General features: G+C 40.2%; 1 protein-coding gene and 1 long non-coding RNA gene across 9 annotated transcripts; one reads left to right on the forward strand and one right to left on the reverse strand.

Moving 5' to 3' along the window:
* Positions 1 to 391: 391 nt before the first annotated feature.
* LOC107304389 lies at positions 392 to 4,119 on the reverse strand. 4 transcript variants are annotated; one of them, XR_001550459.2, is made up of 6 exons: positions 3,852 to 4,119; positions 3,658 to 3,742; positions 3,408 to 3,546; positions 2,714 to 3,313; positions 1,476 to 2,637; positions 392 to 638 (listed from the first exon to the last, which is right to left on the reverse strand). It is a non-coding gene; the product is annotated as an uncharacterized LOC107304389 (long non-coding RNA). The 4 variants fall into 4 exon arrangements; XR_001550458.2 differs by having other exon boundaries at positions 1,476 to 2,641; XR_001550460.2 differs by having other exon boundaries at positions 1,476 to 2,644.
* Positions 4,120 to 5,731: 1,612 nt separating this feature from the next.
* Positions 5,732 to 17,334, forward strand: LOC102700718 (G patch domain-containing protein TGH homolog). 5 transcript variants are annotated; one of them, XR_001550569.2, is made up of 18 exons: positions 5,732 to 5,991; positions 6,392 to 6,482; positions 6,579 to 6,673; positions 7,975 to 8,078; positions 8,686 to 8,747; positions 8,842 to 8,916; positions 9,234 to 9,382; positions 9,785 to 9,860; positions 9,934 to 10,014; positions 10,263 to 10,340; positions 10,531 to 10,669; positions 11,189 to 11,675; positions 11,797 to 12,078; positions 12,157 to 12,273; positions 12,931 to 13,140; positions 14,255 to 15,179; positions 15,759 to 16,313; positions 16,808 to 17,332. XR_001550569.2 is itself a non-coding variant. In XM_006656036.3 (16 exons), exons 1-16 carry the CDS (start codon positions 5,851 to 5,853, stop codon positions 15,032 to 15,034), a joined length of 2,967 nt encoding a protein of 988 aa, XP_006656099.1. In that variant the 5' UTR covers positions 5,732 to 5,850; the 3' UTR covers positions 15,035 to 15,518. The 5 variants fall into 5 exon arrangements, 1 of the variants encoding a protein (XP_006656099.1); XR_423601.3 differs by having other exon boundaries at positions 15,759 to 17,334; XR_001550570.2 differs by having other exon boundaries at positions 14,255 to 15,127; positions 15,759 to 17,334.
* Positions 17,335 to 17,441: the final 107 nt, after the last annotated feature.

Here is a 17,441-nt window from a genome sequence, read left to right on the forward strand (position 1 = left end):
TGGAAGGTTGTCATTGTATATTATCCGTACAACAAAATACAATGTACATGCATGATTGTCTGCATATTACTGAAGAAGGCTGAAGTGCTAATCAGTAATACATTTGCCATATGTAATTTTATCATCTAAATATATACTGGTGGGTTAATTAAGCTAGCATTCTGAATAATGTAGCCCTTACTTCTTTCTAATCATACAGGATTGTAAATCATTGGATATCCTTGAGGAAGTTAGTTTATTGTTTTGTTAGCTTCTTGTGCTGATGAATGTGAATATGTGAATGTAATTAGCAAGATTGATAATACAAGTGGAATGTAACCTATAATGATGCTATATATTATATGTGCTAATCTTCATCTAGAAATGGCAATGACAAAATCATAGCTTCTCACTTTACATTAACAAACACACAACCTTTAATGGTATCATCAATTCATCATCGCATACAAGACCATTTTGTGTGCTGATAGTTCTTGTTAGCACAATCCAAATTACACTAAAAAATATTGCCAAATACATTTTATGCATTAAAAGTAACGTGAGTGCTCAATTGCCTCAAACATGATTGATGCAAACAAAACCCGAGGGTGCCGTTCAGGCTGAGCTGTGGAGCACTCTTGGTGACTAATCAGTGAGAGCTGCATAGAAGTGAAACAGATAAATTTATGAATCTCAATAATTAAAGATGAATCAAAAACTAAATCTCAAGAACAAATAAGTAATAGATAGGTAGAAAAAAAGGGGCAATTGTATAACTGGTCCTACTTTAGAGTCAAATTACAGATTTAGCCATGTTTTTTTCACTTTGCAGATTTGGCCTCGGTTTTCAAAATTGAAGCTCACGTTTGGCCCCACTCCGTTAAGTTGGGTTAATGGTGTTAAGTGAGAAAAAAGTGGACGTCTTTACCCTTGTACATTTGATCATGTTTTGTTAGTATTATTTGCATATTTAGCCCTGTTTTTGCACATGTACGGTAAGAAATAGTTATAATATTTAACTTGTTTTTAACATATTTGGGTCGGTTTTGATTGATATTTGACTGAAGTTTGATAAATTTGACTAAGATTAAAATTTGAATAAATTTTAAAAAAATTGTGGTAACAAAATTGACATAGTTTTGTTTGTTTTTTTACAAAATTTTGGCAGCATATTGCCTAAAAAATCCCAAATTGCAAATAATGAAGCAAATATATAAGAATGTTCATGTAAAAATAGCACACAATCATCCCAAACAATGGTACACTTAATGAGCCATCTAATCTAACAGTATGGTAGATCATTAAGTAATCAAATAAACATTACATGGAATTGTTTGCCAGTGTCAGCCAATAATATTTGGCAAGTGATGCACGAATATATCTCATGTAAGGTGTTATAATGAATTGTAAGACCATCTCCACGCTGCACTTTTTGGGTCAAAACAGGGTAATGCAAACACCAACGAGAGATAGTATGATCAAAGCGAACAAATTACCACTCAAGCGGTGAGTGTGCCATGGAGACGGTGGCGGGAGGGGCTCCACGGCGAACTCGGTCAGTGACACCATGGCCGCCGCGGCGAGCCCCGCAGGCGCTTTCCCCAGCGCAGCGCGACAGCCGTCGCCTTCTGACGCTGCCATCGTCGTCTTCGGCGGCGGCGGGGCCGGGCGGAGGACAAGGAGCACTCCACCATTTCCATGTCACAGAGTGGTTGTGGTGCGCGAGCGTGGAGGGAAGAATCGGTTGGCGGCGTGGCGGAGGCTGGTGGGTAGGAGGAGATCCCCGTGGCAGTGGCTTGGGGTTGAAGAGGCTAGCCGATGCCGTGCAAATTCATTGCCTTTTCTTTTGGTTTCTCATATTATTCACAGAGCAATAGCCATATATATTCATTTTAAGATGGTAGCTCATTGATGTTCGGTAGATTAGGGAACCTATTACAACTGGTTAAACCATAAAATTTGAATTGTCACAAAAGTAATAAAACCTTATTTTTCTAAATTTATTTCAGAAAAATAGTTGCATATTCATCGTTAATATTAAAATGCCAACTTTTTAGTCCTAGAATCTACCCTATGGTATGCTGCTCAGCGGAAGAGAGGAAAATGGTGTTTATTTCTTAACATTCTTTAAGAGATTTGGTTGTTAAAAACAAACCACATAAAAAGTATAGGCTTTTATAGGCTTTTGCAACCATGCAATCGCCTGACACATTAGATGGTTTCATAGTTACCTCACATCTATTATTCATGTCAACTCAAATAATGCCAGAGTGCCAGACCATACACAACACAAATTAAAATTGCACTGCAAGTCAGCAGCATATCCAAATCTATCATTGAATGATTGTATTCGCCAACTCTCTGCCATACTTCTCATGAAATGCCAAAATTATACATTTAGGAACTACGAACTATAAGCCTGCATAGATTATTGTTTTAGATATAATCGGTGGTCCAGATTAATTCGTAGCTCACTTTTCGTAGGACACCAGACATCAATTTGGTCACTTCTCACACCTAAGATGGTTGGCAATATGACCCTGGAAGAAAATACAAGATATGCCTTACGCTGATCTGCAAAGGGGCTAAAAAATCTACCTGTTGATGGCCAGGCACCTAAACATCTCCCCCACCGTCAACAGCTCCTTTGCTGTCCTTCTAGCTTCTCCGAAAAAATAAAATTTCTAGATCAGGAGAGGATGAAATCCATACAAAAACTATTATGGATATTTACCTAGATTAGTGGTTCGCCTGAATTGGTTATTAGCTGGCCTTCAAGTTAAAGCAGAATTAGTAGCAAGAAAATATCCCCGTCTTTCCTTTGGTTTTGCTGCTAGAAGAGGCATGATAGACCGTATAAAACATGTCCATGGAGAGAAAAGAGAAATTCTTACATAGGTTAATACAAAGAGCTGGAGTTTGTTTTCCTTGAACTTCTTCTGCTCGCGGGTGGACCTGGGCGAAGGCTCCGCAGGGCGCCCGGACCAACACGCTTGCGTCTCCCCTTCTCTCTCCCGCTCGGCCCCGTCAATGACAGGCGACGGAGGTTGGTGGTCCGCGCGCGTCGGCGGCGGCTAGCGGACTTCCCTCGTGCTGTCGGCGATGATCGGCGGTGGGGATCAGGGAATGAGGTGGCACAGTGTGGATCGGTCCCTTGGAGATCGTAACTAACAACATGAGCTCTGCTAAACATGCTGATCATACATAGTTATATATAGTTGGAACATTCGATCCGGGTGTAGTTTTTTGATTGTGCTGCTACTAAATGGATGTAAATGTGGGCAGGAATCTGTTTCTGTTTTTGGTAGAAGTAGAAGGAACAAACCGTGCAGACCTGAAGATGGTATGCAAGTCAAGAAAACACACGCAGCAATGCAGCACACTGGAAAAAGGACAGGAAAATAAAGAAGAGGGAAAATATGATATACCTTGTAGGGAGCAAACCAAGCTCTGAATAGACAACACACACAACGGGAGCAAAAACACCAGCACACCAAGCTGCTACACGAGGAGCTGGCCAATGCAGAAAACCAAAGAAAAACGGCTGCAACCAAAAGAAACAGGGCCCTGCACCATCGAAGGAACTAATATCAGCAACACGTAATCAAAACTCACCAAAGGAACAGACCAAACTGATACGTATGGAAATAAATATTAGGCAAATCGAAATAGTATTACCTAGCAAACGTTGATAGACATAGGCAGGCAGCAAGCTCACGAACTCTTCTTGTACAGGGAAGAAGATGCACCTAAATCGACTGGCCTACAACAATATATAAAGAAGACACATGACCAGAAGAGAAAGTCTTTAGTTTCGTTAGCACATAGAGAGCATAGATCGGGAAAGAACACAGATAATGGGGAAAAGTTACCAGGCCATGACAGGGAAAACGAAATACAGATGCAGCGTAGATTGCAATAACGGAAACCAAACATGAGGAAAAGGAACGAAGAGCGTGAGTGGTCAAGGTTCAGATGGAAAAGAGGAAAAACGGAGAAGGAGGCTGCACGAAACCGTGCCGGCCTCCGCAGTCGCAGCGCCCGCCCCGACTGCCCGCCGCCCCAAGCTCTGCCTCGACGCTGCCGCACGACCGACGCCGAGCGCCACAGCCGCTGCCGCCGTCGGCCGACCGACTCCTCGGCCGCTCCACGCCGGCCGCCTCTGCCGCCCACGGCCTCCATGGCTGAGCCCTGCCGGCACCGGCGAGACCCGCGCCGGCCGAGGCCCGCCGGCGCCCACTCGGTGAGAGAGCTGAGAGAGGGCGGGGTGGTGAGAATAGGGAAATGTGGAGAGAGAGTGTAAATTACAAAATACTATGGGCCCCACTTTTAAGTAGCCTGGTGTGTCTCTAGGGAGTTTCGTGCCATGTGAGGGTGAACCCCGCTGTGAATGGCCAGAGTAGGTACAATAGTAGGGCTATAAGCCAACTATAAATATATTTTAAAGATATGAGAGGAGAAAGAAAAGAGGTGAACTACTAATTTGTAGTCAGATACACACGGAATCCAAGACAAAATATGTGTATAACATGTGAGACCATATATTGATGTTTTATAGGTAAGTATTGTATGAATTGGCTATTAGATTGGATATAAATGAATTAGAGCCAATAGTTGGCTATACTACTGAACTTGCTCTCAGACATGCCTCCAAAAAGGCAAAGGATAACCTGGTCTCTCTGTACTATGACCAGCGAGAACCCACCAATGTTGGCCAGACAGGCTAACCCAGGACACACAAGAAGTAACAGGAAAAAATGAGCGCAGGAAATCCGAAGAAGGGACCAACACCATGCACGGCAACGTGTCGGCGCGTCAAACATGCCCCCCACAAGGATGGCTGCCACAACCGTGCGAAGACCGACGCCTCTGGCAGGGGAAAATTGGTTGTGGACCACTAAACCAGGCGTAAGAAAAAGGTGCAACACAACGATGGCTGGTCTCTGGCAGCAGAGGAAAGACCAAGTCCACCGGTCCACCAGAAGGTGCAAAACCAGTCAAAAGTACACAGAAGTATAACATGGTGAGCCGGGCGACACACGCGAGCGACGCCATGCGGGCCCACCGATAGGACGCGCATGCATGCTGACGCCAGGTGGTCCCATGGCACAGCTGGCCATGCGCACGTTCCCAGCAATAGAGGAAGCAATCTATGGACAGAGCAAACATGCTTGAGCCGCAGCAAGTAGCATGCACAAAGCGGTCGAGCCGACCCCACCCTGCAGCGAGACGGCGCACCGTGCACGCAGCGCACAGAGCGGCACAAGCAACCAGGGGACATGCGTTGCCATGACCGACCGTCCACGACAGCCAAAACGCTGAGAAGGCCTCAAAACCGGGCAGGCTTTAAGATTTTAGATTAGATTAGGGCCGCGTTTGAAGTGGGGAGGATAAGTTAACTTATCCCTGGTACGTAAAACGTAGAAATAGATTTGTACATGATTAATTAATTATTAAAAAATATAAAATAGGTTAATATGATTTTTTAAGACAACTTTTCTATAGAAAAATTTTATAAAAAATACACCGTTTAACAATTTGGGAAATGTCCGCGCGAAAAAAGAGAGAGATAAGTTAGCTAACTGGAAACACGCGGCCTAGATAGATTTAGATTTAGATTGTTGCCTGGGCTTTTCTTCCCCCTCTTTTCCCAAAAAAATAACAATGGATCAGGATGGGCCCATTCCTTTCTGGGCCTAACAAAATTTGGCCCACCCACGCTTCTAGTCCGTCCACCGCCCTCGCCCTCGTCTTCCAGAAACCCCGACCGACGTCGCCGCACCCCCTCCGCGGCGCCGGCATCCCGCATCCGGCGCGGCGGGCTAGGGCTTCCTGCCCCGGGCCGGCGTACGCCCCCCCGACCCCGCCACCATGGGGTTCGACGACAACGACGACGACGACCTCGTGGTCTACGGGACGCCCATCGAGCGGGAGGAGGACACCTCCGCCCGCAAGCGCCGGGCCGTCGCCGAGGCCGGCCAGCTCCGCGCCCTCCCCGCCTGGAAGCAGGAGGTAGAGCTCTCTCCACATCCGTAGTTTGTCCTCTGAAGCTGAGCTGATGGCTGCCGTGGTGGGTGGTTGCTTGGTTGATTCCAGCTTACGGCCACAGGCTTGCTCGTAGTTTGGGGCTTTGAGAGGAAAGCCAGCAGGAGATTCTGGTCCGTTTTAGGGTTGTACGTATGTGAGCCGTTGAACTTCTCTGATGTTTTTTTTTGTGGAGTCGCAATGCATTTCGCCATGTACCCTTCAGCCTAGGGTTTGTGGTGCTAGTGTACGGGATAAGTCTTAACTTCTTCTATGGCTACATTTTTAGGTTCTAAACTCCATGTCATTGCCATAAAGTTATGTGGTGGATGATTCACTTCAAGTAATGATAATATGATTAAGAGTTGAGACGGTAATTGGCCTGCAGGTGAGGGATGAGGAAGGGCGAAGAAGATTCCATGGCGCATTTACTGGAGGTTTCTCAGCTGGCTATTACAATACCGTTGGCACAAAAGAGGGTATGCTGTCATAAGCATGTGCTTCTTATATGAAAGAGAAACCCTGATGAATTGGATGAGAATATATTGTAATAAAACCAATGTGGTTTACTCCAGGATGGACTCCACAAACATTCACATCATCACGGAAAAATAGGGCTGAGGTGAAAAAGCAAAGCGTATACAGTTTTCTTGATGAGGAGGACATAAAGGTACATAACTTTTTTTTGCACCCCTAATTATTTAAGGGTCAGTGTTTTTAGAGCTGAGGTGAAAATGCAAAGCATATACGGTTTTTCTTTTGTTCTGCAATTTGCAACAATGGGACCGTGTTTTTGTCTTTCAAATCAAGATCCTACATCTCAAACTGCTAAACATGCTGGCCTGGCCTCTACTACAAACAGACACACCACATTGTACTGAGGAAGAAACAAGTGCATTCAAACACTTCAATCTTTGAACTTGTCTCTTTGACAGGCAAAATTTGGCTTATTAGAAATATTGCCCCTTGATTGGGGTATGAACGTCTAGTTATTTATGCTCCTTTATCTAACTAAATCTTGTAACAGAAGAAAGTTCTAGCCTTAGATTTTCATATTTAAAATATTAAGTTCACATTGGTAATGATTTTGGATGGAACCAGTCAATTTTAGACTTAAGGTTTTACTTATTGAAACTAACCATTGGAAAACTAATCCTGACCACCTGGCAGGGAACTGACACATCCATAGATCCAGTTCTGCAGTTTTTTTTAATTTTATGGTTGAGAAGTACCCATGTTACTTCCTTTTAATTAAATATCAATGCCTTGGAAGTTATATGCTTTTTTTGAAGTTATGATAGGTATCTCCAGTTAAAAGCAATCAAAGATTGACATTTCTTTTAATTTATGTTACCTCTAGTACCTCACAAGTTATCTTAGGCAGTTCTATCAAGGTGGTCATGGCTCTGTTCTATATTCGATGATAAAGAAACAGTATCATCTACACATGCAGCAAACTGTCTTAAGATGCCTGCTTGCAATTTTTTTGTTAATATTTGCATTAAAAGTGAAGATACCATTTTTCATCCGAACCTTAGTATCTTGGGTCAATTAATTGCTTTGCAATGTAGGTAGTACAATAATAAATAAGTAGATTTTAATTTTCAATATCTACAAATTTTTATTTGATTATTAGGGAAATGATGAGCTTATGATTTTCTTGAAGCAGTTGATACTGACTGATTGTTCCTCTTACATATACTTGCATAAAGGTACCTCTAGGGCTGCATTACATAAGCAAAAGATACTTAACCTTGTAGTCCTTGCTGGTTATTTAACGTAGAAAGTTAACAAAACTTCACCATTCTATGTCTATGAATTAAATCTCCCCAAGTAGGATTCGAACCTCTGACCAGTGCTTCTCGATCTGACATCAAATAAAGACTTATTTAACTCTTCCTGACCTCTAAATGGCTGATTTTTGTCATAAGAATGTGCATCAATGTATTAACAACTCAGGAAAACATGCAGGATATGGGTGGCAACGCGTTGGAAACATCTCAGCAGTATGATACATTTGGTTTGACAGCTACAGAATATGCCCGAAAGCAAGCATCCAAGGAACAGAAAGAGAGGTTTGATAGTTTTATCCATTTATTTTAGCTGTATTACCAACATGATTTATAAATATCTTGGTCCCTATCAACTTTTCTGGAGAATAGCCTCTCAATGTGGAAGCATCGAACTCCCTAAAATGCGAAATTGAACAAGAAAAGAAAAAGAAAGGAACAAAAAAAATATCAGCTATGCACATCTGATATGCTGTATGCTACACCCTCTATATGAAAAATATAAGGTGTTCAGGATATTACAGTCTCCAATCATATACTGACTATTAATTACTTCTATGATGTTACTATCAACAACTACGAAATGCACATCATATGAAAGTAGTTTCAAATATGAATATAATGATCACATATGCAACAGTAAAGATATATATGGTTAGTTTAGTAATTAGTCAAATATTACAAATGTTGACGTAAGGATGCCTATATTTTTATATGGAGGAAGTAGAATTTGACTGGCTATGTGCATGTTAGTTTCTAGCGTTGCATGTTCTTTATCTATTTATATTATTACAGCTAGGCGTTTTAACTCGAATGCCACTGCAGTCTAAATGTACTGACTTGAACTAGCATTTGTGTTCTTTACATATCCATCTTACTTCAATATGTGCAGACCATCCGCTATACCTGGACCTATTCCTGATGAGCTGGTGGTCCCTGCTACTACTTCAATTGGTCTGTTATTTTCTATTCTTATAACATCTAAACCATGGTGAGAATTCGTATGTACCACTTGCGATGAGATGACAGCTTCACATCATTTGAGCAGGGGTGAAGTTATTAATGAAAATGGGCTGGCGCCAAGGACGTTCAATCAGAGATGCACATACTGACTCCTTATATGGTATACATTTCATAGCTACCACTCGAATTTTGGACTGTTCATCTGCTCTATTAAAAATCCCATGTTCTCTTAAGTATCTTGTACATATAAATTTTGCCATTCCTACCCATATTGCAGCGTATCATTTGGAATGAAATTTACAATATACTGCACTCTAGCCTGCTATACCATATTCTGAGAATCTGAGTTCAGAAGTTACCCTTTGTCCATAAACATTATTTATCCCAAATTTTATTTGTGCTTTTGAAATGGTTCAGTAGTACCAATTGTTTCTAAGTTGATAATCTACTTTTTAAATATTTATTGCTGATGTGCAGAATCACGCAGGGAAGCGAGAAAAGCTTTCCTTGCACTCTCTGGTATAAATACTGATGGTGAAAAACTACAAATTGATTCACACAAGTCTGATAAGGATGAAAAGGCCACAGAATCACTTGAGGGGTTACATTCTACGGGAAATACCCCGGTAAGTACTGAGTAGAACAAATATTATTTTGCATCATAAGTCCAAATGGATACATTTCTCTTCCTGATTTGTTATGATGTACATGATGGATTGAAACCTTGTATGTTGTAGCTCTGTTTTTTAACCACTGCTTCAGAATACATACAGTGTACTTTTGCATGTTTTGGTTGGCTAAATTGGAACAGTATTAATTACTATTATTAAATTAAGTTATTCTACTTCGTAGTTCCTAAGAATACACTGTTTCTTTTCGCTTAATTGTGAGTATTATAGCTTGAAGGCTCTAAGAAATTATCAACAACTTAGAATTATTTTCCATACATATAGTTGCATGGTACATTAGTGGTATTCATGAAGAAGTACAAATCTACTGATCTTTCTGATAATGCATAAATATTTTAGGTATATGTTCTTCATCCCAAGCAAGATTTGCATGGGTTAGGTTTTGACCCATTCAAGCATGCTCCTGAGTTTAAAGGTACTTTATTCGTACAAGATACACACAGGATTTTTTTTTCCTTAGAATGATCTCACATTTGTTTGTTTTGTAGATAGGAAAAGATTGCAGAAGTCAGCTAGGGACTGCAATAGAAGTGGTGTTTCAATGAGGGGAAGTCTTCTGATTTCAAACTGTACGACGCATCATAGTTCTTCTGCACCACTTATTCTGTTAATGATATTAAGGGTACCGACCCTAGTTCAGTCAGTGGGAAGGTGTTTGTGGACCCCCTCAAAACCCAATTTTGAGTCACCTTCAACTTGAATTTGGGTGCCTTCAGTGAATAAATTATAGTTCTTTCTGTGTGTTCATTTTTTTTCCTATTGACATTGCTTGAATATTCGGAAAAGAAGAAACCTTATCTATTGTTTGGATCATCAGCAGGACAATATGCTCCTGGCTTTGGGATTGGAGCACTCGAGGATCTAGGTGTTGAAGATGAGGATATTTATGCATCAGGTAATTAAATAATCAAGTCAATTTTCTACCTTATTTGCATTAACATAGCATATGACAGTTTCATGTGCACAAGGACCTGCTGAAATGCTTTTGTGCATTAATCTTCATAATTGTATAGTCAGCTGAATGAAGCCTTCTGACACTTGATTTCTTGCCTGACTTGCTATTCTAACCCTATACTCGTCTTTAGGTTTTGCATATGAGCAAATGGAAGTTGATATTGAGCCTCCAAAGACAGCCAACGATAGTAATTATAAACTTGAAGACAGGAAAAGAGGTGTCTTCCTGGCTTTTAAAATCGCCTCAAGTTCTGAGTACAAACTTGAAAGGTGATGCTTGTTTTTTAATTCACATTATATGATATTTTTTCTATTTGATTTTTTGACTGAATTTTCCATTTTAATTCTTTATTTTGATTTATGAGCATACTTATTTAAACTGAAAGAAACTGAATCATTTTCCTTATATTTAGGTGCACTTATATTCTTTTTTCTGAGCTTTCTGATTACATAATGCTATCATGCTATGTTCTACGATTATTTAGTCGAGTCCTATATTTTTGTACCAAATCACTGATAAGTGTTACATGAATCATAACATAACTTGAGTGCAATTATGGACATGCAGTTATGAATATATTACTTCTTTAGTCCTTTTAACATGAAGCTGTTATGTATTCTGTGCTATTAATGTAATGATAGCTTAAGCCCCCAAATACCGTATACATGCAGAAGGAATGAACAATAAGCATTGCTGCTGCAATTTTAATTGATTCAGTTGTGTATTTCACCCACTATATATGCACGTTGTATGTCATTGTGTGGTTTGGTGGTATTTTGACTTTCCAGATTTGATCCTCCTGACATCCCAGCTAATTTTGATGGTCGCCACAAGTTTCTAACTCCACTCCAGGCTGTTAATAACTTTTCTGATTTGGCCCCTCCTGAGGTTCCTCCTCCAGAAGACACTAGCTTGAGATTATTGATTGAGGGTTGTGCCGCTATGGTTGCTCGTTGTGGAAAACATATTGAGGATTTTTACAAAGAGAAAAGCAAAACAAATACACAGTTTAATTTCCTTAATGAAGGAGATGGTTGTAGCTACTATTCAAGGAAGTTATGGGAGTATCAGCAGAAGTATATTGATCAACGAAGACCTGATACTGTGAAATCCAAGACTTCTTCTGATAAGTTGACTGCTGAAAATCGTGGAAAGATTCTTGGTGAAAAGCCCCTTGATAGAAGCACTAAACCATCTAGCTCATCCTTACCTGCAAAGGAGACAATTCAACTGCAGTCCAATCTTGGTGACACATTTGTGAAGCCAATATCGCTTGTGAGTTTGTGAAATGGATTTTGTACTATTTATTTGTTTTCTCACTATCAACTTGACATTGATTATATGAATCGTCTAAGCTTGGTGTAATTATGATTGTATTATTCATGTTTGACAATAGGATGGCCTACCAGAGTATGAAAAGCCTTTCAGAAATGATCCTGCAAAGCAGGCAAGGTTTGAGCAGTTTCTTAAGGACAAATACCAAGGAGGCCTTCGCGCTGCAAATCTTATACCTACAAGTACTATGTCAGATGCTGACCGTGCCCGTGAAAGACTAGATTTTGAGGCTGCTGCTGAGACAATTGAAAAGGGCAAGGAAAAAAAGGCTCTGGATCCTTTATCATTGTTGGGTTTAACTGGAATAAATGAGCAACGATTTGTATCATCTACTGAATCAGAGGTATTTTAACATATAAAGACCAATCAATAATTTCATATCTTTCATATATCCACCGTTGTTACCTTGATATTTTTTCAGAAATTGATACCAGCACAAGATGAGAAATCAATCTATCCACGGAGGGAGGAGTTTGAATGGCGGCCATCACCAATACTATGCAAGCGTTTTGACATCGTTGATCCTTTCATGGGAAAGGTAAATATGAATTGTTGTTTATTGCTTTCTATAAACTTATTAATAATACCCTCTGGATAAATGTTGTAAAAGACTTATTGCATGGAATAACCTAAAACATTCTAGGTACTTACAAAAGTAATGATCCTGTCAGCCAACTGCATTTGTACTCTTGCAAGGTCTCCCTTTTTGTATATAATAGACATAAGGATCGGTCAAAGTTTCCCTTCTTTTATGTTTTTTTCCTGAACAATTTTCCCCATCTACTCAACTACGGACTATCCCTAATGCACTGATCTGTGGTACACCTGGGAGAGGTTTTTACAAGGTAAGACCGTAGGAATGAAAATGCCCCTGCGTTCTTGAGACGGGGACGGCTTTTCCTATGACTATGCCCTTGAACACTTCTCAAAGTCAATTCTTTAGTTCTGGGGTGAAATACGTACTTTACCTCTGTTATTTAACAACCATAAAAAGAGTTAAATTTACAGTACTATTATATTTCTTATTTTGAACTGAATGGATTTTCTTTTATTTGGCATGGTTTTCTCCATTTCTGCCATTTTTGCTCCAGACATTAATCATTTGACTTCAATTGGAATTGATATTCTTGTGTTGACATGTTCTTAATAGCATTCATGAGAGATGGGGCACTGATCATGTATTATGTATGTGCAGCCAATGTATGTTCAAAGGCCACGAAGCAAGATGGATAGCCTTATATTTATGTCAGAATCCTCTACGAGGACAAATGACAAAGAGGAAAGTTCAAGTATTGCTTCACAACATACTTCTGAGCCAGGAACAACAGAGATAGAAGCAAAGGGGAGTGCAACTGACCCTGATATTGGGTCCAGCAGTATGCAGAAGCCTGTTGATCTTTACAAGGTAACATCTCACTATAGATGTTCTATATGGCAACATTGGCCAGAAAGTCAAATGAAATCAGACAAATGTTAAATTGAATTGGCTCCTGTCATCTCCATAAAATGACATAATCAAGCCCTTTAATTTCATCTCATACTAAAAATGATCAAGAGCATTCACATTGGCTCCTCTCAAGCAATACACAAGTTCTTCCACTAAACAATTGGATAGAAAATTGACTGGTCAGTTTGGTAAATTTGTATGCCTTATGTTGAACATTAAAATGGAATTGAAGTGCTTTATGCTTGTATCTGCTCCTACCACTGCACTATATCACAAATTTTATGCACAGAGAAAAATTCCATCATCTACGCTTTTAGGAGACCTAAAAGAGGTTGAGTGTGTATGTGCCATGTAATTAATACTTCTGCAGATTTGCTGCGTCCTCCTTTGTACTTATGTTGGTCTTTGACTTTAATTTCAAAATGTAGAAAGTACTACCAATGTACCATGCCTCCTGCAGGCTGACAAACATGAAATGCGATGCCATGTGCTGGTGAAGGGCACTCTTTATATGGCATGGAATGTAGTCATGATTTTTTCTCATTTTGTATAAGAAATGCCTAAAGAAATGGATGATAGTATTTTTTTTTAAAAAAAACATGGGTAAAGTAAAAGTCCATTAACGTTGAAAAAATAGTAAATTTACAGCATTGGTTCAAACAATTTGTGAGATACCTGCATACAGGTCAGAGAACTTGAGTTTGTTCGTTCGAGTAACTGATCTCAATTTTTCTATCACCTTGTTTAAAATTTCATGATACTTAGTAAACTAGTTGTTTGCTTATTTTCATGCCACCAGATGTTTCTGGTTTAGTATCTTATTTCCAGAACTATGGAATTGCTAAATTACATCTGCTGCTTTCTATAGAATATTAAAGTGGCGAGCACATTCTGTAATAGGTATAAAAGCTTCAGCTATCTTGTTAGTCTTTCAAAACATTTCATTCTTAAAATATCCTAAGTCTTTGGAGCATTATACTTCTGAATAAATGGTCTTACTCTCCCCTTATCGTCTGAAAATATATTTTGGCACACTTGAGGGTCTTGACAATGTATTTGTTGTTCCATGAAGGCTATCTTTTCTGATGACTCAGATGATGATATGGATGAACCTCTTACTAATCAACCAGTTGATCCAGTAAAGACCAGTGAAGATGCTAATATGGTTCTCAATCGTCTTGTTGCCGAGGACTTCCTAGAATCGTTGGGTAAAGAACTGGGGTTGGATGTTCCACCAGAAAAGCCTACACCACCCAATGTCTTATTTAGACCAGAAATGCCTTCAACAGCTAATGCAAGTAGCATATCTAGAAATGGAAAGGCAACTACTTCTCAGGAAATAAAGGAGAACAAGAGTTCTCTTCACAAGGCAGTAGTTGCCAATGCCAGTGCAGATGCTCCTTCAGATAATGCTGAAAGGCTTGATTTGAAATATGAGAAGCAGGAGCATAGAGCTGAGAAAGGAAGTTTACACTATTCGCATCGTCAAACCCAAAGTGTTGGTCTAGATTCAGATTCAACCTCTGATCAGCATAGGAGTAGGAAAAGGAGATCACGCCATCAAATCCGAAGTGGAAGTCCAGATTCTGATTCTTCTGTTGAGCGTCGTAGGAGTAAGAAAAGAAAGTCACATTCAAGTCATAGAACACGCAGGAGTAAAAGTCCTTATGCTGATTCTTCCAGTGACAGCCAGCATACTAAAAGGAAACGCCGTGAGAAAAAGCGTCACCAGACTCGCATTCCTGATACTGATTCTAGTGATCATGAATATGAGGAAAGACATAAATCCAGTAGTCGGCGTTCATCTGATAAGGACAGATCCAGAAGACGTTCTAGACACCACAAACGTTGAGGAAATATTCCTACAAAACGTTTATTGGTGATAGCTACAAAAACGTGAGGGAAAAATCAGTAGAGTAACAAATCTTGAATCATGGAAATTCAGGTAAAGTATTTGGTGAGGCAGATCTGGTGACTTTTGAGGTTGATAATTTTCAGTAAGTACTTTATACCAGCATTTTCTTAATAGTTTCTTCTAATCCTTATGTGCAGCCCTTCTTTTTCTCTTCTGCAATGTACTTCATAATGCCCCATGGTCTGGTTGGTTCTGTACATAGATGTGCAACCATAGAATGTTGACATACTAGGATTGCTCCCACTGAGCTGTAAATCTACAGGATGCCATGTTGCTGCAGTTGGTAGGATTTGAAACCTCCTGATATATGTAACTTCTTTAGAATGAGCAAGTTCTGTTACTCCGCAACACATGCTGAGTTTGACAGTGTGGCGCTTGGTTGAGAAAATTGTTAATTTAAGATTGTTAATTTGTTAGTGTATTTTTAACCTGTGATACATAGTGTTGTAATAAAAAGGAAGTATCTATCATATTTTGTTAGAATTTTTGTGCTTAGCTGCGCAACTCTGCTTATTTCCTTTTTGTTTCCTTGTTTTCCTTCTCTGGTTCTATGTACATTTCAGATGTATGCATTTAATAATTCCTTTTTAGTTAATTTTATGGCACTTGTGTTAGGACATAAGAACTAATGTACGCCAGTTTTTTTTTAATATTGCTGCAGTTACATGTTATTATTATGAAGTCCTCATTGCTATCTAATGGTCCACCAAAACTGCCTGGAAGCTTCTTACATTATAGGACAGAGAACTGGTGTTGGAAGGATGCTTTAGATGTTGGGATTGTCATCAACTCATAATGCCTGTTCGGCTGGGCTTCTTAATGTTTGTCTTGTTAATACATATTACAGATGACATCTATGGAAGACTGTAAAAACTAAATGATCGTATGTAAATACTAGTACCACACTGGGCTGTTAGAATTAGTGCAATCATGTTGAAGAGCCTGCTGAAGGCCCATGTTTTTTCTGCTTGGTACAGTTTGTATTCATCAAATATGACCTGGTCAGAAATAAACCACCAGAGCTGGGTTCTGGATCTGCTGAAGCTGGAAGCATCCCTACCCCACCCACATCAACATCCATTCAAGACAGTGCAGCACTGTGTGATCATGAGAAGCTAACAAGATTCTCCCCAAGACTACAAAAGCGGCCACTTTCGTGTTGCAGTCACTGTTTTCACCGGAATCGAAGCCCACAGGTGATGTCAATACGAGCCGAGTGAGTAACCCTTTTCCCCTTAAAACCCACCTTGAAAAGATTCTTTTAGATGTGTCTCTCATGTGCAAAAAAGCTGGGAGCTGTGGATATCGCTGTTTTGCCTGGGGAGAGACGAGAGAGAGCATGTGTCGCTTTAGGCTGGGCCCATGGATGTTCCTTCCTCCCATGGCAACTCTTACCTTTTGTCAATCGCAAATTGGCCATGGCATGGCAAGGCAAGGAGAGGTGGCCCGTCGACGTCGTCCTCTTCGCCACCACGGTGGTGACTGACAGCCATTGCCTTGCCGCGAAGATGGAGTGTCAACCGCATTGCTGAGAGAAAACAACCAAGGATTATTTGTCGGTTTCCTTGCCACACTCTCAAGCATGAACTTTCTTTTAACCAAGCCATCTCCAATTTAGACGCTTAGTAGGGTGCTTGTCGAAATATGTGCTGTGCCATGGGTTGTTGTTAGTCCTGACCGAACTTACAAATGAAACTGTCGTGGATGCAGGAAATTCAAGGTGGTTTTTAGTGCCACTGTCCGTAAGTTCCGTAGGGGGGCGAAATCTTGTGCACAGTTTTTCTGGCGGAGTGTTTTTCTTCTTGTGTTTGTATGCCGACAGCAATTTGCATGTACTGTGCGTGTAAAGATCTTGCTTTCGTGAGCATCGTTGAAATGGACTCACGTTTAATCTGTTGCCCTACATTTAGAATCAAGAGCCACTGCCAGTTGGGCCTGCATGATTAAACCTTAAACAAAATTAACCAAGCCATCAAGAAGATGAGATGGGAGAGCTTGGAGAGTGAGGTTTCTGGGTCAACTCCCAATCATCGGCGCACACAAAGGAACAGGTTAACCTAACCTCGCCCCGGTGGCCACCAACTCCGCCTTGAATAAGAAAGGCACGTCACAATGGATTCGACAACAAATCAACCGTTGCCAAGGGAGATGAAAGGGAATTGTTTCTCTTATTATTATGCGATTATGTGAAAAAAGAGAATGGATTTCAACAATTCTGTATTTACTATTAATTGATTTTCGTGGATTTAATTTTAGGATCTGATTTTAGAATTGATTTCGTGTTTTCCTCAATCACTTACTTTGGCTTTTATGTCAGTCTTTTATGTCAGTAAGAGCACGAATA

Source organism: Oryza brachyantha, chromosome 6 (genome assembly GCF_000231095.2).
Source record: "Oryza brachyantha chromosome 6, ObraRS2, whole genome shotgun sequence".
Taxonomy (NCBI): domain Eukaryota; kingdom Viridiplantae; phylum Streptophyta; class Magnoliopsida; order Poales; family Poaceae; genus Oryza; species Oryza brachyantha.

Coding starts and splice junctions, on each gene's coding strand:
- LOC102700718 (XM_006656036.3), top strand. CDS start 5,851: ATGGGGTTCGACGACAACGACGACGACGACCTCGTGGTCTACGGGACG. Junction 5,992..6,391: donor TCCCCGCCTGGAAGCAGGAG/GTAGAGCTCTCT, acceptor ATTGGCCTGCAG/GTGAGGGATGAGGAAGGGCG. Junction 10,341..10,530: donor TGAGGATATTTATGCATCAG/GTAATTAAATAA, acceptor ACTCGTCTTTAG/GTTTTGCATATGAGCAAATG.